We start from the raw sequence: 27,909 nt of genomic DNA, 5'->3' as shown, positions 1-27,909 counted from the left end.
ACTGAACAAAATGAATGCTTTTTAATCTTTGAGAAGTTTACTTTCAATACTAAGGGTGTGGTTTTTCATTTTCAACAGTAGATGGAGATATAATCCTATCACTTGGTTAGAGCTCCCCCTCCCATTTTTTTTTTTATCTGAAGACTTTTGTCTTAACTTACTGTCCTTTTTGTTGAAATCATGCTGTGTAATTTTGCTCTAAAAATAAAGTACCAGGTCCCATTTGATCTTGGAAGTTAAGCATGGTTATTGTCCACTCAATTATGTATGTTCTCTATCCCTTCACTTCCTACCTAGAAACAATAACTGGGAGTGGGAAGTTAGCAGATAGAGTGCCCGCCTTTGTATCTGTGGGCTTATGATCTACAGATATGAACGTGGAGGGCTGCCTGCTTCTGTCTTCAAGGCATACCAGTCAGGCTTGGTGCCTGGGGCTTGCTGGCCACATTACAGTTGCCTTATTTAATAGGAATTTGAATGTGCACATTTGTGCTATCAGCAGGGACCATTTCTTCCTAAATATCAAAGGTGTGCTGCATTTCTTTCTTACAAATGATAGGGGAGAACTAGGGGTTATCCACCACATGGCTGTACTTTAAGTAGTCTAATCTTTCTGATTTCTTTGGGAAGACAGCAAGGAAGGGGGTAGGAATGAGAGAAAAAAACCTTTTCCAGCAAAAGAATTGCCTCCTGTGGCTCAGTGTGTTAAAGCGCTGAGCTGCTGAACTTGCAGACCGAAAGGTCCCAGGTTCAAATGCGGGGAGCGGAGTGAGCGTCTGCTGTTAGCTCCAGCTTCTGCCAACCTAGCAGTTCGAAAACATGCAAATGTGAGTAGATCAATAGGTACCGCTCTGGCGGGAAGATAACGGTGTTCCATGCAGTCATGCTGGCCACATGACCTTGGAGGTGTCTAAGGACAATGCCGGCTCTTCGGCTTAGAAATGGAGATGAGCACCAACCCCCAGAGTCAGACGCAACTGGACTTAACATCAGGGAAAACCTTTACCTTTACCTTTACAATTGTGTATGGGAAAGAAGAAAAGTGAGTGCACCTACATGATAGTTTAAATGCTTAGTGGAAGCCTTGTTAGGTATCCCCATGAATCTAGCTTGGTGCATAACAGCCACTCCAACTCTGGAACCTAAGAGCATTATCACTTTTGAGTTTCCCACGGGTAATTAAGATTATTGGCCTTCAATCCTTTAAATCAGGAAAAACTGCTGTAGCTGTTTTAGTTATGTATGGGTTGAAAAGCTATTTTTAAAGAACTGACTTACAAGAAGCACTGCTTGATTATCAAGCAAAAAGTAGCCATTAGAAACAATATCATATGAGAGCTGATTGGCACAACCTGGGGATAAAGTGAAGACATCTGCCCTTGCACTTTGCTACTCTGCTGCTGAGTACACATGCCCAGTGTGGAATACATCTCACCACGTTAAAACTGTGGATGTGGCCCTTAGTGAGACATGCTGCATTATCACAGGATGTCTACGCCCAACACCACTGGAGAAATTATACTGTTTAGCCAGTATTACACCACCTGACATCCACTGGGAAGTAGCAGTCAATAATGAAAGGACCAAGGCATTAACATCTCCGGCCCATCCTCTATTTGGATATCAACCAGCATGTCAATGCCTTAAATCAAGAAACAGTTTCCTAAGATCTACAGAGGAACACCTCAGCAAGCGAGAGTACAAAAGTGGTAGGTTAAATCCTAGAACCTCAATCAATGGCTGATACTGGATGAGAAACTCCCTCCTGAGCACACAGAAGACTGAGTAACTTGGAAGGCATTGAACAGACTGTGCTCTGGCACCACGAGATGCAGAGCCAATCTTAAGAAATGGGACTACAAAGTGGAGTCTGCAATATGTGAGTGTGGAGAAGAGCAAACCACAGACCACTTACTACAATGCAGTCTGAGCCTTGCTGCGTTCACAATGGAGGACCTTCTCCCAGAGACACCAGAGGCACTTGAAGTGGCCAGCTTCTGATCAAAAGAAATTTAGTATAATGACAAGTTTTAAACTTTTTGTGATCTTTCATACATTATAACTGTATTCTCAATTTGCTTCTGACACAATAAATAAATAAATAAATAAATAAATAAATAAATAAATAAATAGTATGACGGAAGATGTTACATTAAATGTATTAATTATTTTATTGGTGGTACATGACTTGGGGGTCCTGGTAATCTGAGAGGTGATAGAAAAGTATTTTAAATGAGTGAGAGAATAAATAAATAATTCTCCTCCTCGTTATTGATATTAGAAATAAGGCAGTATTGTTTTCCCATCCACTAAACCAAGTGTGTTCATTTGGCATTGTGAAAATAGAAGAGGGGAGTAATTTTCTTCAATAAGTGTGTAGAAGTTTAAGGAACTGTTAGCTGCTCATTGGAATGAAAGCAGAATACGACATGGTCTGTGTTCTTGTATAGTAAACAGAATGTGTAGATGAGGGCAATATTGGAGTAATCATAAAAAAATAATTTTCAGGGTAAGCATTTGAAAGAAAAAATGCTAGGTAGCTGTATCAAGATGTCTTTTAATAATAGTTTTGGGGCATTGTAGTACATTATAAGATCGGTTAGATGCAACTTCTCACAGCTGCATGGAGCATTGCAACTAGAAATGTCCAGACCAACAGCAATGCATTGCATAAAGTCTGTCCAATACTTACTGCTTTCTGTTCCACTGTTCAGCATAGCACACTCCTCTCCCCTTTTTGGGATCATTCATCATTCCCTATCTTATCTAGGATCCTGTTATAAAGGAATCAAGAAAGGTTTTTGTGCAACCTTGTACTGAGTTTAGTATATTTTCTCATTTTCTAGTACATTCTTAGCTACCTATTAAAGCTTTTAATTTTGTGCGTTATGATACTCCTTTTTAACTGTTATGACCTTAATTGCTTTTGTGACCATGAAAAAGCAAACTCCCATCTATTGTTCCTGTGGCTGATACTGCACCCCTGTCTGTGCTTGCCATGTTAAGTAACAGATTAACAAACAGTGGCCATGAAAAAATCATGGGCACACCCATACTCACTGTACAAACTTAAATACAATGTGCACCCAACATCATATATAGTTGTGAATCTTGTGTGATTTTCTTTTAAAATAGCATACTACCATGGTTTGGTATCCATATCTTTTATTTGTTTCTCACAAAATCAACAAAAGGAACCACAGAAGTTATATAAGGTGGAATTTGATAACATCTCGCCTTCAGCTCCTACAATTGGAGAATATGCAAAATCTGAAAAGCCAGCCCTATGTTGACATTTTTGTGGCAAATTGTAAGTTTTCTCTTATTCAGTTTTTCATAAGCACATTTTAAATTTGTAAAAGTAAAATAAAAAAAACAACAACATTTCAAACTAATTTTTGTTCTTGTTCTTTCAGGGACAGTTTATTTTTAAGTTGGTCAATTTAGTTGCTCTGCTTGAGAATCAAAGGTGATTTAGCTCACAATTTTATAAATGAAAATGAACAACTGTGGAATGCTATGGGGCTACATTGGCTCCTTAGGGGCAAACCTTTATCACCACGCCTCTAAAAACAAAATTTTAATTAAAAGGATTGCACCAAAATGATTTTTATAATGAGAAGGGCAGGGGCAATTGAAAGAAATTTGAAAACACCTAGTAGCCCCTGGTGGTGTAGCGGATTAAACCGCTGAGCTGCTGAACTTGCTGACTGAAAGGTCGTCAGTTCGAATCAGGGGAGCAGGGTGAGTTCCTGCTGTTAGCCCCAGCTTCTGTCAACCTAGCAGTTTGAAAACATGCAAATGTGAGTAGATCAATAGTTACCTCTCTGACGGGAAGGTAATGGTGCTCCATGAAGTCATGCTGGCCTCATGACCTTGGAAGTGTCTTTGGCTTAGAGCACCAACCCCCAGAGCCGGACAGGACTCGACAATGTCAGGGGAAACCCTTACCTTTACCTTAGGACATTTTAGGCCCTTCTCTCCAAGAGAATGATCAGATATTGAATCACTTTGTCTTGGAAAAAAAGTCTTTTCCAGCCCTCAAAATGGCCTGGACAGCAACTCCCCCCTTCTATTTCTAATGGGTTCCTAGGAGCATATAGCAAAAACAAAACAGCGTTTTGCTTCAACATGGCCGATTTACTCACCTCTGTTAAAAATTATTAGCACAATGTAACACACTTAGGATTAGGCAGAAAAGTTAGGTCTGATTTACCTAATTTTGTGTGTTATACAAGGGCACAAAATTATCAATAGTTGAATCTACTGTTGTATTTTATTGTCAGCGATGTATAAAGGTGTCAATGGAACTTTCTAGCTGAAGTGCCAACGTGACTTGGGTGTGTTTCGGTACAAAGTGCCTTGATTGGTGACTGAAAGAAGTGATGGGGCACCCTCTGCTGCAAAGTAGTTTTGACTACTTTGTTGCTCGATTTGGAAAGAATTTCATACATTCATTCATTCAATATGCTGCATTTTGTCCAGAGTTGAACCTGAGGCAGTTCCCAAAAAGAATCAATTGAAATCTGACAAAAATATTAAACAAATAAAATATTAAGAGTATAAAATCATACACAGTATGAAAATATACACAGTACAAAAACATACACACAGTATTTTTTTTTCAAAAAAACACCCCTCCAAATTTTCCTGCAAGTAATTACACATGAAAAGTGCTCTAAAACAAAATGGTATGATGAAAGGAGAGCATGGAGAAGGTTACTGTAGCCTCCTGTGGAAGGGAATTCCAGACTGTGGGAGCAACCGCAGAGAAAGGTTTTCTTTTTTCTTCACTACCTGCTGGGAGCAAGAGAAACTCTCCTCTGTGGGTTTTAACTTTCTGGGAGTTTCATACAGAGAGATGTAGTCTTTCAGATAGTCTGGACCTAAGATGTCCTCTAGAAGCCATGATGAGCCTATGGTTCCTGGAAATGGATTCTTAAGCACTTTTACCCTGAAGAAAGGGGAAATAACAGATTTCTGATATTTCCACTAAAACTGTGTTTTGATTTGTTTGTAAATAATTTACTGGTCATCATACTTGTTTACATTTCTTCTTATTGCAAAATTCCAAGAAAGGAAAGAAAAATCCAGATTATTAAGATGCAGTTGCAGAGCTCACATTTCCTCTACAGGAAATAGGTATAACTATCACATTTTTCATAGCACTTTCCCCCAGTTTAAACTATGTTATGTGTGGCAATGAGCACTTAAAAGCAAAGGTAATGAGCAGCCTCATTTGGTATCAAAGGGAAAGGTTAACAGCAGAAATTAAACAAGATTACACAAGCACTTTGGATTATGCAAGCAATTTATTGTTAGAGCACTACAATTGGGTTTTAATTACACTGACAGTTATGCAAGGCAGGAAGCAAAGTACAGTCTTACAATATCGCATAGCAATATCGCATGTGATCTTTCAGTCCAGATGTTCTTAGCTGACCATGATCCCTAAGGACACCCATTTGGCCTTAATCAGAAAGGGGCCTTACCAATGTTGTAGTTACAGAGTAATCAAAATAGCAACATTGTTTTCCAGTAAGAATTCTGCCCTGTCCTAGTGAGATTTTTATTCTGTTCCCAAATTTGAAGCATTGCAGCATTTTTAAACTTGACCATGCAGCAATATTGGTTGGCATCCTGTCCAGTAGTCACAAAGATTATAAAACAGATTTATGATCTTTTAACTGCTGGGGACTAACATTAATTAATGGTGGAACATGACCTCCTTTCTCCTACCATTTCAGCCTGGAGACAAGTTGTTGCAGCAAAACCTCGAGGTATCTGTCCACTTGCTTGTTCTTGGTGTGCTTCATAACCACGAGAGTGCTAAATCCTTATTACCCAATTACACATTCTGCAGCAACTCCAGCTGAAGCCCTGCCAGACTGAAACTAATACAACCCTCTCATCCATGAATTAAATACCCACAGTTCCATTCATCCACATTACAAAAAATATTCCTCCCTCTCACTGGAAGTGTTTGTGGCTCTCTCTAGGTTCTCCAGTACAATTCTGTGGTATGATTTCAGCTCAAACCTAATCAAAATAGGTCACCAGGAGATGGGTCTTGGAACATATCCCCTATGCATACAGAAGTCACACTGTAAATGTTATAAGGGATGCCATCATGAGATACCATCACTAAGGGCACTTCTAGACTTAGCTAAAATCCAGGAAGAAATGGGCTAAAATAACCCACTTCCTCTTGTTTCAATCCCCACACCCTCCAACAACCCCGGGTTTTCTGCAGGAAGTGGCTAGACAACATCCTGGGTCAAATAAAGGTTGATCCCAGATGGCATCCAGCCCCCCATTCCTCTTACCCAAGTGGGCCTGGCAATAGAGCACACTCCTCTGTAGAGTCATCCTGATGCTTGAAAATGAAGTTTCAGGAGGTGAGATGAGGGAAATCCCTCTTTCCCCACACCCTCCTGACTATGATTTTTAAATGTCAGAAGGACAGTGCAGAGGGGCCTGCATTGCTTGCAGACCCTTTGGGTAAGTTTTGTGGGAGGAATAGGGGCTGGGGAGGAGTGGGTGGGTGCCCTCTGCTCCGTTGGGCTCCAGGAATGGCTGTGAGGATTGACCCCAAGGGATCATGGAACACGGTTCCAGGAGTCAATCCTCACAGGGCCCACACCTGAAAAGATCTGAACATTAGCTTAAGGTCCAGATCTTTCCAGATGTTTAATTAATGAGGAAAACTGGGAAAACTCAGTTTTCTCTGCATTAATTCCTGGGAGCCCATCCCCACAGGTCCATAACCTCAGCAGATCCAGACCTTTCAGTAAAGTCTGAATCTGTTGTGCTATTAAACTAATCCGAAGTAAACTGGGAAAACCCAGTTTCCTTTGGATGAATCCGGGTTTGCCTGAGGCACCTATTATCACGGGTTTTGAGCCTGTGTAGAAGAGTCTTGGGGCAACATAATTCTATCTCTGTAGTTATATGTAATGATGCCTGATTTTGGCTAGAGTTTAACCTACCATGCCCAGCCCTCCTTAGTCTGATCATGCCCATCTTATTCCTGGTTACTACTGGTTGAGTTTGGTTTGATATAATTTTAATGCTGTTTTTATAGTTTGTTTTTAATTGTGCCATAGTTGAATTGCTATATGTTGTTATGTTTTCAACTGCATTGTTAGTTGGTGAATTTTGTTGTTTGTCCTGGGCTTGGTCCTTCTTGGGGCTCCTTGAAGCATACTGAGGGACTCCCCGGCTCCCTCTTCCTCCTCCCCTCCCTCTCCCTCTCCAAGCTTTCCCTCCTCTTTCCTGATTCTCCCCCTCCCTAATACTCTTGCAGCAAAGAGCCTTTTTCATTCAGCTTCTTTGCTGCCTAAATTATTTTTCCTCACCTCCAAAAGCCCTTTTCCTCACCTCCAAAATGTTTTACCCCTGCCTCCCTGATCCTTCCTTGCTTCCAAAACCCTATTTCCCTCCCACCATTCAGGGGGTGCCTTGATTGTGCTTTTCCTGCATGGCAGAAGGGGGTTGGACTGGGTGGCCTCTGGTGTTGCTATTATTAATTATTATTATTATTATTATTATTATTATTATTATTATTATTATTATTACAAAGGTTGGATGGTCGTTTGTTGAGGGTGCTGTGTGTCAAAAAGTATGTCCATGCCTGATACTTATATATATATATATATATACACACACACACACACTATATATATATATATAATACAATAATGATACATGTAATATTATGCAATAGAGTGGTAAAGTGCAATATAGTAATATCTAATGCTTATATTGTGCTATGCTAATAATATATTGTATACATATAGGGCCCCCTGGTGTTAAAGGTAACGGCGCTCCATGCAGTCATGCCGGCCACATGACCTGGAGATGTCTATGGACAACGCCGGCTCTTCGGCTTAGAAATGGAGATGAGCACCAACCCACAGAGTCGGTTACGACTGGACTTAACGTCAGGGGAAACCTTTACCTTTATGTACATATAACTTGTAAGCCACCCTGAGTCCCCTTTGGGGTGAGAAGGGCGGGATATAAATGTTGCTAATAAATAAATAAATAATATGTAAACATTTATTGTGGTTTCACAAGAAACTTTTGCTTCAAAAAGTGCTCAGCAGTTGAAAAAGTTTGAAAACCCCTTGTCTAATCTCTCAGCCGATGTTGTCCAAGTAAAGCACATCTTTGTTAGTATATTGGCTTTTATTGTTTGAAAGTTAGTTCAAATAAAAACACAACATAAATTCCATGGCTAGACATGGAGTGACAATATAACTGTCTTTTAAAAATTCCTACGAAAAATATCTGGCATGTCTTTGCACACATATAAAGCAAAACATAAGAGGCTTGTAGCACTGTTGTCCTCTTCAATTTTTACAGTACACTTCATACTTCAACATTTTTCCAAGCTTGGTTTTTGCTAAAGGTTCCTCATATTTCATATCCATCTCTTTGCTCTGGTCTTCTGAGAAGATGCTACACCAGTCTCCTACTATGCCTGAAGCCATAAATATAATAAAATGTGTGGAGAAAAACAGAGAGGGATTGGGTAACTTTGAGGTTAGTCTGTTGCAATGTATTCCATGTATGTCTTGGATTAAAAATAATATGGAAACTGCAGTTAATACAGAATGCCCTGGAAAATTGAACTATGCATTCTATTTACTACTAGAGTTAACAAAAGCCTTACACCACTTCAGACCAGTTTACCAGTTAGGAAGATTTCTCCCAAATAGTCCAATTTGGTTTCTGACATCCTCCCAGTGGTGCTACATGCTCCTCACATATGCTCCTCACATATGCTCCTCACATATGCTCACATATATTACTACAAATATACTTTATTTTAATTTTACAAGCCTTCATTATATATTCAGCTTACCCAAACATTCTAACTAAATCTGTAAATAATCAAATCTACAAAAGTCAAAAGCTCAAAATCGGAAGGATGACTATCTTTACTGTAGTTACAGTAAAACATGCATTGTCATTCCCTCATTTGCAGTGAAGAATAGTATGACCATTTTATAACTAGATTTGTGTTTAACCAGCTTCATTTTAACCTGTAGTTGAAGATATACAGCACTTAATAAGAAATATTGAATTAGAATTATACCTTTGCGGAAAAAATGTTGGCCTATAACTCCATGGGTCTCAGCCGATTTCTCTTTCATAGATTTGAAACTGGTTTTCTCAACAATAGTTTGAATATCTTTTTCAGTCACAGAAAATTCAAAGAATTCAGCTATTCTTTTCAGGCCCAGAGTTGTATTCTGAACAAAAAATAATAACAATAATACAGTATCCTCAATTTCAAATTCTGATCTGAGGATCACACATCCATTTTGAGAAGCATATAAAATTTAGCAAGATTTCCCCCTACTAGAATGATATTTTGGGAAATTATTTCAAGATGTGGCTTTCCATGAAAAGGCACTGAAATTCACAAAGAACCACAACAAAAGGCATTGGTGGCTAGCAAGATGGAAGAATTGTGATATTATTTTATTACCTGAATGTCTGTGTGAAATAAGAAAAAAGAAAAGATTTATATAGAAAATTCAAAAGTTAAAAAACATTTCAAAGATATATATTAATGAAAGAGAATAAAGGAATTAATTATATTTTCCTTTTCTGAATATTTTTGAATTAAAACAGTCAATCAGACATTTAAAATGCAATGTCTTGTAATCTTAAAAACTCACCTCTTTTAGTTCCTCATAGGTAATAAACATAATGTTTTTGTTATCAATATACTTGTTCCATTCAATGATATGGTCCAAATAAACGCCATATGGTACTAATAGGAAAGAAACAAAATGTCTGGATTACTAAGAGCTCTCCAGTAAGTCAACAGTACAGTACAATCCACATATGCATACGGGAAAAAAAACCCAGTGAAAAAACTGCATATTTTGGTTCCAAAGATATTAAGGTTGTATTGAAATTAAAAGGTTGTTGTTGTTTTTTTTGCAGTCTTAACTATAACCCAATGGTGCTGCAGGTTAAAGTGCTGAGCTGCTGATCTTACTGATTGAAAGGTTGGTAGTTCAAATCCGGGGAGCGGGATGAGTTCCCACTGTTAGCCCCAGCTTCTGCCAACCTAGCAGTTTAAAAACATGCAAATGTGAGTAGATAAGTAGGTACCGCTTTGATGGGAAAGTAATGGCGCTCCATACAGTCATGCCAGCCACATGACCTTAGCGGTGTCTACGAATAATGCTGACTTTTCAGCTTAGAAATTGAGATGAGCATCAATCCTCAGAGTTGGACGCAACTGGACTTAAATCTTTACATTTACTTAACTGTAATTTAACTCTATAGTTGGGGATTTCCATTCAAAATATTAAAATATCTATAAAAAGTATTTAGATTTTTCCAAAGTGGCAGTGTTTTAATGTCTCAATTCTTGGTTTGAAAAACCAACCAAACAAAAAAAAAGTCTTTCCAGTTAGAAATTGTATGTGTCTCTTGGATTTCAAACAGCTGCGAATCCCTGATTTAGTGGGTGACAATCTTTTCAGCTCATTTGTGCAAATCTGTAGATCAGCACTAAGGCAACTATGAAAGAGCTGTATGCAATGTCTATGCTGGAAGCAATGTTTCAAAGGGGGAAGGGATTTAAAGGAAGTGTATAGTAAAGAACTGGACAAGCAAGGCAGAGCTAAAGTTTGTTGCTGGACAATAACAACAGGAGAACCTCCTCCCTATTCCTCAACCTCACCGTCATCCATGTTACAACTGAATGTTCAGAGGAGTGCTTCCCTCCCTTTGTCTTCCTCTGCTCTTCTTTCCACCCAGCCCCATTGATAAACCTGTATGGGGCAGATACAGATGCCACGAATCAAAGGACTCATTTTCATGGAGGGTTGATGTCCCAACCATTCAGTGGGTACAGAAACCTCTTTCTGCATCTAAAGACTTGCTTTTGTTCAAAGACACTTCATATATCCCTTGGAAAGGGAAGACAAATGTTTGCTTCCATCCAGATTTCTCTGCAGGTTGGAGAAAGGTATGGAAGCTATCCAAAGTCCCATCTACACTGCCATATAATGCAGTTTAAAACTGAATAATATAGTCAGTGTAGGCTTATATAATGCAGTTTAACCGCATGGAACTGCATTATATGAGTCTACGCTGACCATAATAATGTATTATATGGCCATGTAGATGAGCCTGAGGCAAAACATCCAAAGGCTGTCTACAGCCCATGGACTCTGGTGTACCTTCTCAGCTTTAAATCAAAATATTTGAAGTAAAGTTATTGAAATGTAATATGCTAACTAGCTGGAAAAAAGGCATTTTCACCTTTTCCATTTATAAAATCGGAGAAGAAGTCATCCCAAGTTTTCTCACTGGGAAACAATTTCATGCTTTTGGCGAAGTGGAAATAAGATACAGCTGTGTCCTTTGGATTCCGAAACAAAACAAGCATCTTTAAAACAAAAAAGAGATATACATGAACATGAGTTCAGACTTCAACAATCAAAAACTTAAATATCTGCATTTGTTTGTAAAATGAATTAATTTAATGAAACCCATACTCTGAACAAAAAACAGCTCACAATAATTTAGTAGAATTGATTATTATCTCTCAAGAACAACTTCTAGAATATAAAATTCAAGTAGTTTAGGCCATGGAAGACCAGTGCTTATAACTAGAATAGTCAATGCAATAGGCTTTCACTCACTGGAAACATCACTCCAGCTTTCATTTAGCATTGTGAGAATGAACAAGAAAGAGGACCCAGAACTTAAAGAGTCTCTTCATTACTGTACATAGATGTAACTAAAAAAAAGAACTGAAATAAAAGATTTACATGACATCTAAATTTATGAAATTGTAACTTAATCTAGAACATTAAATACTGCCTTTGGGTCAGCAATCAGAAGCTTTATATACACTTTCATTTTTAATGCAGTTTGTCCAGGCTTGTCCAACCTGTGACCCATGGGCCATATGCTATGAGTGTGGCCCAACACAAAATCATACACTTAATTAATAAATTAAGATTTTTTTTTTTTGGTAACTGAGATGTGAATTTTGTAGATGATAATGGAATGGAATAGAATGATCAGAGAATGTTGTGTATACAAGTATCAGAGCATTATCCAAAATTTGCATTATAATTGCAGACAGTTCTGTCAGAAGACTTGCTTGAGAATTGTTTTTAAACCCTCCAGACAAGGCAGTACATAATTAGGATTATCACGCAAGGATTCTTTTATTGATGGTGGCAGATATCACAAAATTATGCATTGATCTTTAATTTTGCTCACCAGTTATTGTTAGTGTTAGCATATTTTATGTCTGGCCCAAGACAATTCTTCCATTGCAACCCAGAGAAGCCAAAAAGTTGGACATCCCTGGTGTAGACCTATATAATACAATCTGGATTGCATTGGACATATAATACAGTATAGATCCAGCCATGGTCTAATCCTAGCTTATTTTCATTGTCCCATTTTATTATGTCAATCATTCTGAAAGCATCTGTGGAAACACAAATATAAATATTCTAAATTACTCAATCAGAATGGATTTAGTGTGCAGAGTGCTTACCTTTGTGTTTTGTTCGAAAAATGGTTTGGGAATATTCTGAGGCTTTACATGTGTTCTTATAATTCTTCTGGAAGGCAATTTTTCCATCCTCTTTAACAACAGGATAAAAATAGGAAAATTAATACCACTTTATATAAAAAATAAAATCAATGTAACAGCCTCATAAGTTTCATTCCAAATGCAGTTCCATGGTTTCAATTATCATTTATGGTGTATGTCTAGGTGCAGATAAAGGTTGAGGCAAGGACATTTATTGTAGAAGATAACCTTGCAGGCAAGGCTTTGTGCTGCTTAGATACCTAATGATCACATGGAACCAGTGACCTCCTAAACCTCAATCTCTCTATGTTGATTTCAAGCACCAAAAGCTTGAAATAAAAGCAGTCCAAGTTATAGTTATAGCTGATTGAATGTGCTTTCTGTCAGCCCTGTGAAATAGGAATGCAACACTTTAAGTTATCTTGTTGTGTTAATAACTTACGATCCTTTATGTACATTTGTGTGTAGGACTGAACTAAGGGTTTGTGTTGAGACACATAGGAAAAGATGATCTCTTATAGTAAATTCTGAATTTTTGGAAAGTTTCAATTTTTTTGCTTCAAAATTCTGAAATGACTTTAGAAATGAAGCGGCAGCACCCCCTACTTTCGAAGCGAGTTTTGAACCATTTTTTTCATGGATCGCACATGCCTAGTGTGAATTTCACATTTTTAAATTTCAGCAGCTTTGCCAAATGTCTGTCTAACCAGCGATGGACAAAGTACAGGCTTCATTAAATGTCCTTCCAAACCATTTTATGCCCCTTGTATTCTGAAAAGGGGCATGTCAGGTTAGAGGAAGTGGTTGAGGTTGAAACAGGTCCAGGCCTTCTAAAAATTATCCAAATGCCCAATCTGCATCCAAAACGTTTTGGTGCTGCAGTTGACCATGGAGGTGGTGGTCTCTGGCTCATGTGGATATGGACAGTTGCAACATTCCAAGGTCCTGAGTGTAGAAAGAGTCCCTCAAATCTACTCACAATTTTTCTGAATTGTTCCCCCCCACCTGGGCTCTTGGCATTTTGAAAAAATAAATTGAACAGCATTTTTGTACATGCTGACCTCAAACTTTCCAGGGTCTCCAAATTCAAGGTATGGCATAAGTTTTAATTCTATTTCCTGTTGCTTCCTCCTCTTCCTTTCTTCTTCATCATACTTGCCAGATGCAGCCTCCAGTTCAATTAATATATGACCAACCCAATTAGTACCTGAAATAATGCAGAAATTTCATTAAAATGCAGAAAACATCTCATCATTATGCCTGCAATCACTTAGACCTAAGTGTAATTGCTAATCCCTCATAAAGCAGAGCTAATGAATTAATGCCACTTTCATAAGTGTTGATTTAACAATTTCTTTTTACACCAGTAAATAGGGTTGATCTAATTGAGATTAGAAAATAGATTTACTGCACAGGTCCTTTGGTAAGTAGACAGATTCCAAAATGAAACATTTAAGAAGGAAATGTAAATACCTTTCAACATTTTACAGATGAAAACAAAAAAAACTGTAACTATGCAATCTCATAGCGTAGTGAAGATAGTAAAAGTTATTATTAGTAAATAAGAACACACAAGCTAAAAGAGGCTGCTGTACTTCACTCTCCCCAAACACTCCAAAGCTCCATGGCATCCTTTTGTAGCACCAGGAGCTCTGGAGAAGACTCATGCCTTGGTATTGAGGCTTTTAAGGTATGTTTTAGAGCAGTGATTCCCAAAGTGGGTGCTACTGCCCCCTGATGGGCGCTGGAGCGTTCCAGGGGAGCAGTGATGGCACCTATTAGGACATGGGGGTGGGACCAGAGGAGGGGCGGGGCCTCTTCCCATGTGCCGGAGACAGGGCTGAGCACCTGAGGTGCCTGTTAGGACACACAGGGGGCGGAGGTAGAGGAGTGGGTGTGGTTTCTTCCCAAGAGCCCGAGACAGGGCTGAGCCTCTATACCTCTCCTGAGATGCCTTTTAAGACAAAAGGGTGGGGCTAGGGGCAGGAGCGAGGCCTCTTCCCAAGAGCCTCTGTATACCTCCCTGAGGCACTTGTTAGAACACAGGGGTGGGGTTCAGCCCCATCAGACACTTGGGAAGAGGCCCAGCCCCCTCCTTTAGCCCCACCTCCTGTGTCCTGGCAGGGGCCGCAGGACAGGTATAGAAGCTCAACCCTGCCTCAGAGCTCGTAGCTCCGCCCATCCCAGTCCTGGCCGCCCATTTGTGGCCCCGCCAACCTCCCCTCGCAGCCCTGCATCTTGGACTAGGGGAGAGGCTCAGCCCCGCCCTCTTTAGCAGGAGCCACGCCCCCCTTTCAAGGGGGCGCTGAGTCATATTTTTTCTGGAAAGGAGGCGGCAGGCCAAATGAGTTTGGGAACCACTGTTTTAGAGCTAAGCAGCGGGGGGGGGGCAGGGAGGAGAGGCTGGCACTGCCATCCCTCCTCCTTAGGCTGCCTGAACCCATGGAGGCATTCCACACACCTTCCATACTTTTCTGAACGGGTCAGAAATTTTCAGTTATTTTTTAAACATGAAAACTTGGATAATCAGGTTTAATCCAGGTTGAAATAGATTAGTCTGGATCATAAATTGGATGTCCCAGGCTAATCCATTTTCTAAATATAGACCCTCATTTGTGGAGGTGGGCAGGAAGTGGATGGAATGAGAGGATTGTGAGGAAGGAGGGTGCATATGTTTGCTTATTTGTACAGGTGGGAGGGGAAGAAGGAGATGGGATGAAGGGGTAATAAGAGAGGATGTGCATGTATTTGCTCACTTGTGCAATTGAAGATGGGTCGGCCTGCCATCCATCAGTTTCTGCCTTTGGATGAAAATAAAAGAAACTTCTTTCCCTTTTCTTTACTTGTTCCAATGGTGAAAGGTTCAGCAGGCTTACTGCCCACAGATGGGGAAACCTGCCAGCCATTTGCTTCTGCCTTTGGAGGGCAAGAGGAAAAACACCTTTCTGCATTCCTCACTCATTCCAAAGGCAAAAGAGATTACTGTTGTGCTCCCTAGAAATGGATACACCACCAACCATGTAAGTCTTCCTTAGGACATGTGAGTACAAGCACTGGAGCAGGATATGGAAGGTGCTTCATTCCAAAAGTGGGAGCAGGCAGGTGACTTTAAATATCAAGAGTTATGAATTGTTGTTTTTTTGTAAGGAGGTGGGCTAGATATATTAAAAGTTTTTCCACCTTTGTGTCAGTCCTGCATCCCTAACTCCTACAAATTTGGAGGGTCAACTGTATAAATATTTTATTCACTTTTTATACTTAGTGTTTTTATTTAAATGGTGTATTCAGTACAACAATAATTAATGCTTAAGAGATCATGTTTAATGACACCACTTGGTCATCCCTCAGGTCTCAGGTTTTGACTCAGAAATGCTCTGGGATAACCCTGATCTGGAATAACAAATCTATTTCAATAGTCCATTATAACCATTATAAATTATGTGCCAAAACACAATCTGTATAGTAACCATTTTAGCTCTATTGGTTCATACATTTCCATTGTGTGTTAAAACCCCAAGCCTGAAGCAAAAGTTTTCTTTCAGTCCTCTCATAATTTAAATGCTATGGAATCATGAGCGTCAAAATTTGGTGAAGCACCAGCACTATTTGGCAAAGAAAGCTAAAGATCATGTACAGTTGCAACTCTCATGATTTCATAGCAGTGAACTGTGGCTATTAAAGTAGCGTCAAACTGCATTAATTCACACTGTACATGCACTCTTTGATTCGCCTCCTGATTAGTTAAAGAGCCACTCTTGGCTATGGAAGAGACTGAGGATGATGGACTAGCCACATTGCCCTCTTTGCCACATAGAGAGAAAGTGATTTGGTGATTTCCCAACTTCCATATCCCTCTCTTGGCTAGAGGCACTACATCTGTCAGAGGTGTGACTAGGGACATGTTTAGCTCCTAGTCCTCAAGTATAAGCCCATTTCTGCTTTGTTGGAGTTTCTAGGACTTCATCACATTAAGGCAATGAAATGGATGAAAATGTTTTGCTCAGTAGAGCTTAGTAGAGTTCCATTTTCTTTATTAAACGGATGAATTCCTTCACTTCACCACACTTCCATGCAACTTAGTATGTTCCCCGCATTCCTTGAGTAAATTTCTCACCACTTTTATGGCCTGTATAAATAGGGGTATAGCATCTAGATCCAGAGAAGTCATGCTACCCCTCTATCCTGCCTTGGTCAGACCACACCTGGAATACTGTGTCCAATTCTGGGCACCGCAATTGAAGGGAGATGTTGACAAGCTGGAAAGTGTCCAGAGGAGGGCAACTAAAATGATCAAGAGTCTGGAGAACAAGCCCTATGAGGAGCAGCTTAAAGAGATGGGTATGTTTAGCCTGCAGAAGAGAAGGCTGAGAGGAGACATGATGAGGGCCATGTATAAATATGTGAGGGGCAGCCATAGGGAGGAGGGAGCAAGCTTGTTTTCTGCTGCCCTGGAGACTAGGACGCGGAACAATGGCTTTAAACTACAGGAAAGGAGATTCCACCTGAACATCAGGAAGAACTTCCTCACTGTGAAAGCTGTTTGGCAGTGGAACTCTCTCCCCAGACAGTGGTGGAGGCTCCTTCTTTGGAGGCTTTTAAGCAGAGGCTGGATGGCCATCTATCAGGGGTGCTTTGAATGAGATTTCCTGCTTCTTGACAGGGGGTTGGACTGGATGGCCCATGAGGTCTCTTCCAACTCTACTATTCTATGATTCTATGATTCTATATTACAGATCTGAGGCCCCTCCCACCATCCCCCCCCACACATTATTTGTTGAAAGAAATCCTCCTCTCCTTGAAATCTTAGCCTCGCTCTGTATTAGCATGAGAGCTGAGAAGTTTCTGAGCATACTCAGTTTGTCCTTTTGGGATGCTGTCTAAAAGAGAGGAGGAAGTAAGTAAGTAAGAAAGAGAGGAACAAGAGGAATTAGGTATTTCAGTGTTATTTCTAGCATGGAGAAGGGGAAAAAACTCTGCAACTTAGTCGTATGTGCTCTGGGAACAAAGTATTATATACTGTATAATACTTTCAAAATCACAAACAAATTACTAGGAGATACTTGCATCATAGCATAATTGCAGCCGAACTTTGAAGCTGCAAGGCTGTTCCATGCCAATCAAGGTGGCCAGTTGCAACATTCCCTCTTGCCTCTGATAATAATGAGATAATGCTTCTGGAACACTGCCTAAACAGCTCTGAAAGGTGCTAGAGTTTAATTCAACTTAGTGAGCCTTATATCCAAGGAATTTTATCTTGAAGTGACATGATCTAGGGCCCCGTTAGTACTGCCATATAATCCAGCTTCTGAATCCAAAAGATCTGGATATTTGCATCATTGCAGAATTGCAGCCAGGCTTTGAAACTGCAAGGCTATTCAATGCTAACCAAGGTGGCCAGTTCCTAAATTCCCACTTGCCTCTGATAATAATGAGATAATGCTTCTGGAACATGGCCAGACAACCCTGAAAGAGTTTAGTGTTTAATTGAACTCAGTAGGACTTATTTCCAAGGAATTTTATCTTGATATGACAATTGCAACAATCCCACTTGCCTCTGAGGATGCCTGCCACAGATGTGGGAGAAATGAAATCCAGCTTCTGAATCCCAAAGATCTGGGTACTTGCTTGGTAGCATTATTACAGCCAGGCTTTGAAGCAGCAGGGCTATTCCCCCCCTCGTCTCTCTCTTGCTCTTTCTCTTTCTGTCTGTCTGTCTGTCTGTCTGTCTCTCTCTCTCTCTCTCTCTCTGACAGTGATGGTGGCTGCCTTCCTCTCCATCCTCTCTCCCTCTTGCTCTCTCTCTCTCTCTCGCTCTCTCTCTCTCTCTCTCCCTCCCTTCCTTGTGACAGCGATGGATCCAGTATCTTCCTCCCCCCTCCCCCTCTCTCTCTGGAAGGGAGGGAGCGACCCAGAAAAGCTTTTTAAAAAGGGTTATTGTGTGTTTTTTCCGGGCAGTATGGCCATGTTCGAGAAGTATTTTCTCCTGACGTTTCACCCACATCTATGGCAGGCATCCTCAGAAGTTGTGAGTTTGTGTTATACCTCACAACCTCTGAGGATGCCTGCCATAGATGTGAGCGAAACGTCAAGAGAGAATGCTTCTGGAACATGGCCATACTGCCCGGAAAAAACACACAACAACCCTGTGATTCCGGCAATGAAAGCCTTCGACAACATATTCATATACTTATTGAAATAATATTCAACTGATGATCATAAATCATATTTTACATTATTTAAATGTAACTTAACTTTGGAATGTGTTTTTGGAAATATATTGGATTAGCTATTTCTTCCTTCTCTTAGATACTGTTTTTTTTCTGATACATTTTCATGAAAAAATCTCATCCCAGTGTATCACAATTAGATTCCTGCTGTTACAGGCACTATACAGTTCTGTTTAATTGGAACCCAATTAAACTTTCATAGGAACAAAAAAAATCCTTGAGAAATTCTAGCAAGTTTGGGACACTTACCAGTTTTGGCATATCCAACTAAAACCACATCATCGCTCCGAGCTTTAAAGGTGTTAAGAATTTCCAATGTTTCCAGCTGACAGGTTACACCAGGAAATGCCTCCCCATTATACCAAATCAACCCGTCTTTAGGAGCATTCTTTATGGCTTCTTCCAGTTTCTTCATCGGACTTTCACTCACTCCTTTCTCAGCCATGATCAAGCTGTTCTGAGTATACAACGGCAATATGGCTAGAATGGAACCAGAGCTGTCTTGATAAAGGAAGCAAATTGCAGAGAAATTATCTAAATATATAGCAGGCAATATTCTGCTCTGCCTTTATCAAAGAAGAAAACTGTTACTGATTAACTTCGAATCAGTAACTGTAACTAACTTTTCCCTCTCCTATGGCAGCAGAATTTTGTCCAATGAGAGCTGACCCAGGAGGTTTCAAGGGAATGTTTGTTTTTGAGGCGGAGAGAATTGGCTTGAAGCATTGAAAGGAGAGAAACGTTCCCTGCAAATGTGGCCCAGATTTCCTGCAAACACTTGAAAAGAAACAGCAGTTGTGCGCATTTCTCCTGCGAAGAGATAAAAGTAAACTTTTAGACTGATGTTTTTCTAGCTATCTAGCACTATCACAGTGAAATGTTCACAGTGTTAATTCCAAAAATCCAAATATTTGCTAGCTAAGCAGTTTACCATTTTTAAGAGGCAGTGTATGGATTTAAGATTAATCAGAACCCCTGCCTCTCTGGTTAATGCTAAGAGATAATACATCTCTATTTTAATAATAATAATAATAATAATAATAATAATAATAATAATAATAATAATAATAACAACAACAACAACTTATGCCTTAAGTACCACCTCCCAGCAGTAAAGAACTGGATCACAAAACTGCAAAAGTACTGGAAAATGAGCACGCAAAGATACTGTGGGACTTCCGAATCCAGACTGACAAAGTTCTGGAACACAACACACCAGACATCACAGTTGTGGAAAAGAAAAAGGTTTGGATCATTGATGTCGCCATACCAGGTGACAGTCGCATTGACGAAAAACAACAGGACTCTGGCAGAAACCAGTGCAGGTGGTCCCGGTGGTGACTGGCACATTGGGTGCCATGCCAAAAGATCTCAGATGGCATTTGGAAAAAATAGACATTTGACAAAATTACGATCTGCCAACTGCAAAAGGCCATCCTACTGGGATCTGCACGCATCATCCGAAAATACATCACACAGTCCTAGACACTTGGGAAGTATTCGACTTGTGATTTTGTGATACGAAATCCAGCATATCTTTCTTGTTTGCTGTGTCATACAATATAATAATAATAATAATAATAATAATAATAATAATAATAATAATAATAATAATAATAATAATAGAGCTGTGAGTTTTCCGGGCTGTATGGCGGAGCCCCCAGTGGTGCAGTGGGTTAAACCACTGAGCTTCTGAAATTGCTGACCAAAAGGTCAGAGGTTCAAATCCCAGAAGTGGGGTGAGCTCCTGCTGTTAGCCCCAGCTTCTGCCAACCTAGCAGTTCGAAAACATGCAAATGTGAGTAGATGAATAGGTACCACTTTGGCAGGAAGTTAATGGCGCTCCATGAAGTCATGCTAGCTAGATGACCTTGGAGGTGTCTACGGACAACGGCAGCTCTTAGGCTTAGAAATGAAGATCACCACCAACCCCCAGAGTCGAACATGACTAGGCTTAATGTCAGGGGAAATCCTTTATCTTTACCTTTACCAATCTGATAGTATATCATGTTATATATAGTACATTTTAAGTTTCTAAAATAACAAAGTGACTTTCAAGGTGTCTTAATGTCAAGGAAAAACCTTTACCTTTACCTATGGCTATGTTGCAGAAGCATTCTCTCCTGATGTATTAATAATAATAATAATAATAATAATAATAATAATAATAATAATAATCTACTTTATTTATATTTTGCTCTATCTCCCCAAGGGGGACTCAAGGCAGATTACAGAACACATATACAGCAACCATTCAATGCCATTACACAATTAACAGGACAGACAATACATAAACAGAGGTAAAAGCTTATTTTAGATGTAATTCTACTAAAATAAGGTTTGCAGGCAAGAAAAAAATAAAATGAAATAAAGCTTGGTAGACTTAAGTGTTTTCATTATTTAAACAAATACATTTTGCAAGGCCTGCCTGCATTGTAGGGCCAGAACTAGATGTTAGGAAAAGAGTGTGGAATTTCAAATTGTATTTCTTCAGCGTTTGTGTGTGTGCTTCGTTCCTTCCCGTTGATCAATTCTCCACTGCCAGTGATTCTCCTGGCCATTTAAATATGAACTGTCTCTGGAAGTTCCCAGTGTTATAGTGCTTAGGCAAACTCCAATGCTTAGGGAAGCTCCTACTCCAAAATGCAAATACAGTAGAATCTCATTTATCCAACCTTCACTTATCCAACGTTCTGTATTATCCAACACAGTCTGCCTTTTAGTAGTCAATGTTTTGTAGTCAATGTTTTCAATACCTTGTGATGTTTTGGTACTAAATTCGTAAATACAGTAATTACTACACAACGTTACCATGTATTGAATTGCTTTTTCTGTCCATTTGTTGTAAAACATGATGTTTTGGTGCTTAATTTGTAAAACCATAATGTAATTTGACATTTAATAGGCTTTTCTTTAATCCTTCCTTATTATCCACATTTTCACTTATCCAACGTTCTGCTTGGACCGTTCATGTTGGATAAGTGAGACTCTACTGTATATCATAAATCAACAGGCAACTTGAAGATATGTACAGAAACATATTGGGGGGGGGGTCTCATTATCATCAGCAGATGATCCCCTCAAAAGCAAGTATAAGTTCTTTTAAAGCCCACTTTCTTTCACATATTTCACCCAGATAGAGAGCACAGGGAGAAATGCACATTTCCTTTGATCCAATTAATTATTAACTGTTCTATCAATAAAAATGATATTTGATGTTTTTTTTAAACTGCACATCAAGTGCAAAGATGGCTTTAATAGGCTATCCATTTTGGTTTTTATTCTCTATCATCTCTATAAGAGTTCACTCCCATGGTCACTGCAAACACTTTTCAGTTGTACTTCTGTAAGAGAAAAGTACTGCTTGTCCTCAAAACTGGGAGTATACCAATCAATTGTGAAACTTTAATCCAGTTTTCGTGTATGATGTTACTGTTGTCATTGTTCAATTTGGCAAAGAACATAACTTGTGGCACACCCAAGTTCCCTATGGCCTGAATAATGTCAGTACTTTCCCTGCTCTATTTAAAACTAGAGCAAGCATTTCCAACTAAGGAACACTGACAAATTGCTCCACCAGCTGACAGTTAATGAAATTGCCATGTAATATAATTTAACTGCAATAATAATAATAATAATAATAATAATAATAATAATAATAATAATAATAAACTTTATTTATATCCCACCGCCATCTCCCCGAAGGGACTCAGGGTGGCTTACAAAGGCACACCAGGGTGCAGCACATAATATAAAAAGTACATAAGTATAAAAAACAATAACACATAAAATTATAACAACAATCATTACCAACACACATAACATAAAATAAAATTATTCAATTTTAAAAATGCAGAACATCTGTAGATAAAAACTTGCTGCCATCAATTCACAAAGTAAAGTGCCAGAGTGTCACCTTCATACTGTGTTTCCCCGAAAATATGACAGTGCCTTATATTAATTTTTGCTCCCAAAGATGTGCTAGGTCTTATTTTCAGGGGATGTCTTATTTTTCAATGAAGAATTCACATTTATTGTTGAACATAAAAAAGAACATTTATTATATACTATATAGTAGTTGTCATCACAAACCAACATAACCAGACAAACTGTGAATCCTAACAAGAATTTCTTGTTACTACCATTATTTCCATGTACAACACTCTATGTTACATACGTTTACCAATTCTGCATGCTCTGGTGTTCTGTTTGGCAGGCACCGGGCATGCTTCCAAACAAAAACTTTGCTAGGTCTTATTTTCAGGGGAAGCCTTATATTTAGCAACTCAGCAAAACCTCTACTAGGTCTTATTTTCCAGGGATACCTTATTTTTGGGGGAAAAGGGTATGTACAATGACCTTTAATATTCTGGGTTAGTGTTGGCCTGTTAGTAGACAGCTATTCTTTCTTAGTGGGTCTGTAAATAGTTTGTAGGTTGTGTTAAGAAAATTCAACAAATGCTACGTTCAGCAAAGGACAAGAGGGACCTTTCACCTCTGCAGGAGTTTACCATATACCATGCAACTGTGGACAAGTTTACATAGGGACCACCAAACGCAGCATTGCCCAAACATGAATCAAGGAACATGAAAGGCACCGCAGACTAACTCAACCAGAGAAGTCAGTCATAGCAGAGCACCTGATGAACTAAAATGAACACAGCATATTATTTGACAACACAGAAATGCTAGACCACTCTAACAACCACCATGTCAGACTACACAGAGAAGCCACTGAAATCCACAAGCATGTGGACAAAAAGGAGGAAACCATGAAAATGAACGAAATCTGGCTGCCAATATTAAAAAACTGTAAAATCAGGACAGTAAATAAAGTGCAACATTAAAAAAAAGGGGGGGAATGCCAGACAGCAAGCTATCAGGGCCAGCTAACACCTACCAACAAAGGATTCCCCCCAGGCAGGAAGCAGCCAAGCTTTGAAAGTGCAAAGCCATTCAATGCTAATCAAGGTGGCCAAATGCAACATTCACACTTGCCTCAAACAAACAAGAGTTCTTTCTCCCACCCTGGACCTTCCACAGGTATATACACCTTGCTTGCCTAATTTCCAATAGACCTCACAACCTCTAAGGATGCCTGTCATAGATGTGGGCAAAATGTCAGGGCAGAATGCTTCTGGAACATGGCCATACAGCAACCCAATGGGAAAATATATTGCAAACAGAGGGCCCATGTACACAGGCTTACAAAGCTTGGTAGAAAGTGGCATAAAAGAGGGGTAGCTACAAAACATGCACCCACAATGCACACCTGATCACAGGTCAGCATAAAAAAACATGTGTTAAGAAGATTTGCATAAAATTCAATATTGGGCAAAAAATGTGCTGCTATGAAGCACTGCATATCCCAGTGTTCCCAAAAAATGGAAGTTCTTTATGGTACACTGGTGTAGACTGCTTCAGTGCTTATCCTCATTTTAAAATCCCAAAACAGCTGATGGAGGGATGTAAACAGAGCCACTGACACACAGGTGCCTAAAAGGAAGCACAAAAGGAAAGCAATTCCCATAGGACCTCTCTGCAACCATTCCTTTGTTCTCATTTCCTGTGCAGCAGCATGCCACAGGCAAGTGACCCCAATGGGAAATGGGGTTCCAGAGGGCAAATCTAGAGGCACCAGGAGTAAGAGAGAGGAGACACGATGAAATCTGCTTGGTTGCAATTTATTATATCCACATCAGTGCTGCAACTTTGTCAAAATGCTTATGATGTGCAGCCCATCTCAGAAAGTCATTAGGAAACAAAATAAAATAAAACTTCCGGCAGATGTACCACTGTACCTTTTGCAGTTCCCTTCAATTCACATTAACCAAACCTTTCTGGACACCCTGGGACCATTTCCTGGGACTAATAGTGCTGTTTGTAGACTTCAGGCTCTGGGATTTTTAATTCCATTTCCTTTCTCTGGATTAAACAGAGTTCTGGAAGGACCCAGAGATTCTGTTTGTTTCTTAAATTCCTTACACATTAGGATGTCAGAGCTCTGCTCAGAAATGACACCCCCAATCAACAAGTGTGCAATATTGAGCGTGTTTAGTTTTCTAACACTAGATGGAGTCACATTTTATCTTAGAGATGTTTTCTTTTTATGCAAGTCTTTCATACAAATGCTTTCAATTCTTACTACATTCCCAAAGTAGTTTGTTTTTCTTTTGCTTATATAACAGTGTATAATAGTCAGTAACTGCAATGCAAGATCTCTCAATGCAATTCTACTGTTCAAGAGGCTATCTCATTTTCTCAGTGGTACGAGTTCTGTTGAAATAAAAGAAACAAACACAAATTTGTTCAAATGGTGTTGGCTCCATATGGACATAATGATGGTGGACTTTCTTTACATTGTCAGGATATTAATATATTTTGGACACACTTCTTGAATTTGAAAGACCAAGAACACTTGTCTAGCAGTATTTTTAGCTTAATTACCACGACATTAGAATTCCATTCTTCTCTACAGAAAATTGTTTAAAAACTTTGGAAGAAAAGCAACTCAGTGGGCCTTACACTGAATAATAAGTATGCATTTTAATAATATTAAGTATGCCCAATGGCGCAGCAGGTTAAACCGCTGAACTGCTGATCTTACTGACCAAAAGATCAGCGGTTCAAATCCAGGGAGTGGGGCGAGCTCCTGCTGTTAGCCTCAGCTTCTGCTAACTTAGCAATTTGAAAACATGCAAATGTGAGTAGATCAATACGTACCACTCCAGCGGGAAGGTAATGCCGCTCCATGCAGTCATGCCAGCTGCATGGCCTTGGATGTGTCTACGGACAACACTGGCTCTTTGGCTTAGAAATGGAGATGAGCACCAACCCCCAGAGCCAGGAGAAAACCTTTACCTATGCATTTTAAACAGTATTTTCATTTCTGCTATTGTTTTCCTTTTTTTAAAAAAAAATACAAACCTCTCAGGACAGAGAAATATCTTTTTTATAATTGGCAAAGCATCATACACACTGACATATAAATATGGCAAAGGATGATAACATTACCCAAAATGCCCATATATAGGTATTGAGGTCAAAGCTATGGATTTTGATTTACCTATGGATAGGTCAATGGTCATTCCACAGAAAGTTGAAAGCACCAATGCTGTCTCAGGGGTCCAGCCACCCCTGGCTGCCACCACATTTTCTGCTTCCAGATAATTAAAAACACTAGAAATGTCCCAAATATGTCTTCTGTTTCAGTTTCTGGTTTTACAAAAAACAAACACTAGCCTTTCCATCTTGGATTTGAGACAATTGACCATCTCTGCTCCAAAAGAAAATGTGTTTGCAGCCTATTTGTGTAAATCCGTAGATCAGCCCCAATACGTCAGAAAAACAGCTGTATGCAGTGTCTATACTGAAAGCAATGTGTGAGGATTTATAGCAGTGGTTCTCAACTTGTGAGTCCCCAGGTATTTAGGCCTACAACTCCCAGAAATCCCAGCCAGTTTACCAGCTGTTAGGATTTCTGGGAGTTGAAGGCCAAAACATCTGGGGACCCACAGGTTGAGAACCACTGATTTAGAGGAAGTGTAGCAAAGATCTGGCAAGGACAAACCTTGTTGCTGGACAATAAAAGCAGTGGCACTGCCGGCGGCAGAGGAAGGTGCCCCATATTGCACTGCATAATGTTCACACACCACTTTTGTTAAAGGGGAAATGAGAAAAAAGTGTGACTATTATGTGGTGAAATATATTTCTTCTTGATATGTAGAAAAGGAGGAAATGCACATTTCTTTTGATACTATTATTATCCATCCTCAATTATGGTATTTTATTGCATTTTTTAAAAAAAATCTGCACAATAAATGCAAATATGCCTTTAAGATGCTGTCTAATTTGTCTCTTATTCTCTTTCATGGTGATTACAGTTTTCTAGAGTCATACTTTAAGAGGAAAGTAGTACTTCTTCCAAAATTACTGGGAGCATACCAGTCCATTAGAAAAGTTGATTCTACAGTAGTTTTCATTTATGCTGTTTCTCTTGGCATTGACCAGTTTGCAAAGAATGTAATTTGGGGCACCTCCAAGTTCCAACTCCTTTGCGCACTAAATATTTTCAATACTTTCCTTCTCTTTTTCAAACTAAAGCAGTAATTGTTCCAACTGAGGAATACTGACTTGCTGAAAATTAATGAAGTCACTATGTCATTTAGTTTTCAATTGATTGGTTGTCCAAAGTGATCTTTAGTACCCTTGATACATAGCCACTTGGTCTGTTAACAAGCTGATATGCCAACAGCATGAGTACAGCAATAGAAGAGAATAGCACAAAAACAAATAAAAGCATAAATACCAATTCTAACACTATACATATGGAGACAGGGTGGTGGTGCTGTCTGAAATTTTGATTACCACTCTAGAAAGTAAGAGTGGTTGTATTAGCTGACTAGCCAGGTTATACTCAACTGTAATCCTTAGTTCTTGTTTTGCAAAATCTTGTGCATTCTCTGCCAAAGAGTGCTGGGGCCTCACTAAAGGTGGTTCTACACTGACAATATAATGCAGTTTGAAACTAACTTGTGGGTGGGATATTTGCAAAACATACACCCCGAATGCATGCTAAAGCATGCATTACTCCAGAAACAGTATCTCAGGACATGCATAGTTCTGATGCCAAAGCACAGCTAGTCAGAAAGTAAACAAGTACCCTCCCTAGAGGAAATTATACTTTGGGTGTACTTTGATCAGCTGCAGTGGATTTTACCTCTTATTCCAGACTTTCTGGTCAGCTTTTTTGATGTGCTGTTTCAAGATTAATGCATGCTACATTATACATTGGTGGTGTACATTTTGTAGACACCTTGACCTGGAACCGGCTTCAAACTGCATGGTAATTCCTGTGTAGAATTGCCCACACTGTAGATCCATCCCAAGTTTCAGCTCCCAGTTTTCTTTTTTTTTTTAAACAATTTTTATTGGTATTTTTAACATACAATATAGCAAGATCTAAGTGTCAGACTAAAGAAGATAGTGATGACATGAGGGAATAGGGGTTTGGAGAGGTGACAAAGTAGTGACTAGACAGAAACAAAACATACTCAAAAAAAAAAAATATAACAACAACAACCCAATCCCCAC

At 39.3% G+C, this 27,909-nt stretch overlaps 1 protein-coding gene across 1 annotated transcript; it reads right to left on the bottom strand.

Annotated features, from left to right (window-relative positions):
• Nucleotides 1-8,171: 8,171 nt before the first annotated feature.
• On the bottom strand, nucleotides 8,172-19,488 carry LOC100552570 (sulfotransferase 6B1). Its single transcript, XM_003215829.4, has 7 exons — nucleotides 19,066-19,488; nucleotides 13,651-13,796; nucleotides 12,551-12,640; nucleotides 11,296-11,422; nucleotides 9,693-9,787; nucleotides 9,104-9,260; nucleotides 8,172-8,485 (listed from the first exon to the last, which is right to left on the bottom strand). Exons 1-7 carry the CDS (start codon nucleotides 19,259-19,261, stop codon nucleotides 8,355-8,357), a joined length of 942 nt encoding a protein of 313 aa, XP_003215877.2. The 5' UTR covers nucleotides 19,262-19,488; the 3' UTR covers nucleotides 8,172-8,354.
• Between the last annotated feature and the right edge of the window lie 8,421 nt (nucleotides 19,489-27,909).

This window comes from Anolis carolinensis, chromosome 1, assembly GCF_035594765.1.
Source record: "Anolis carolinensis isolate JA03-04 chromosome 1, rAnoCar3.1.pri, whole genome shotgun sequence".
Taxonomy (NCBI): Eukaryota; Metazoa; Chordata; class Lepidosauria; order Squamata; family Dactyloidae; genus Anolis; species Anolis carolinensis.
The sequence above is the reverse complement of the archived record's forward strand: the minus strand, read 5'-3'. Positions and strand labels throughout refer to the sequence as shown.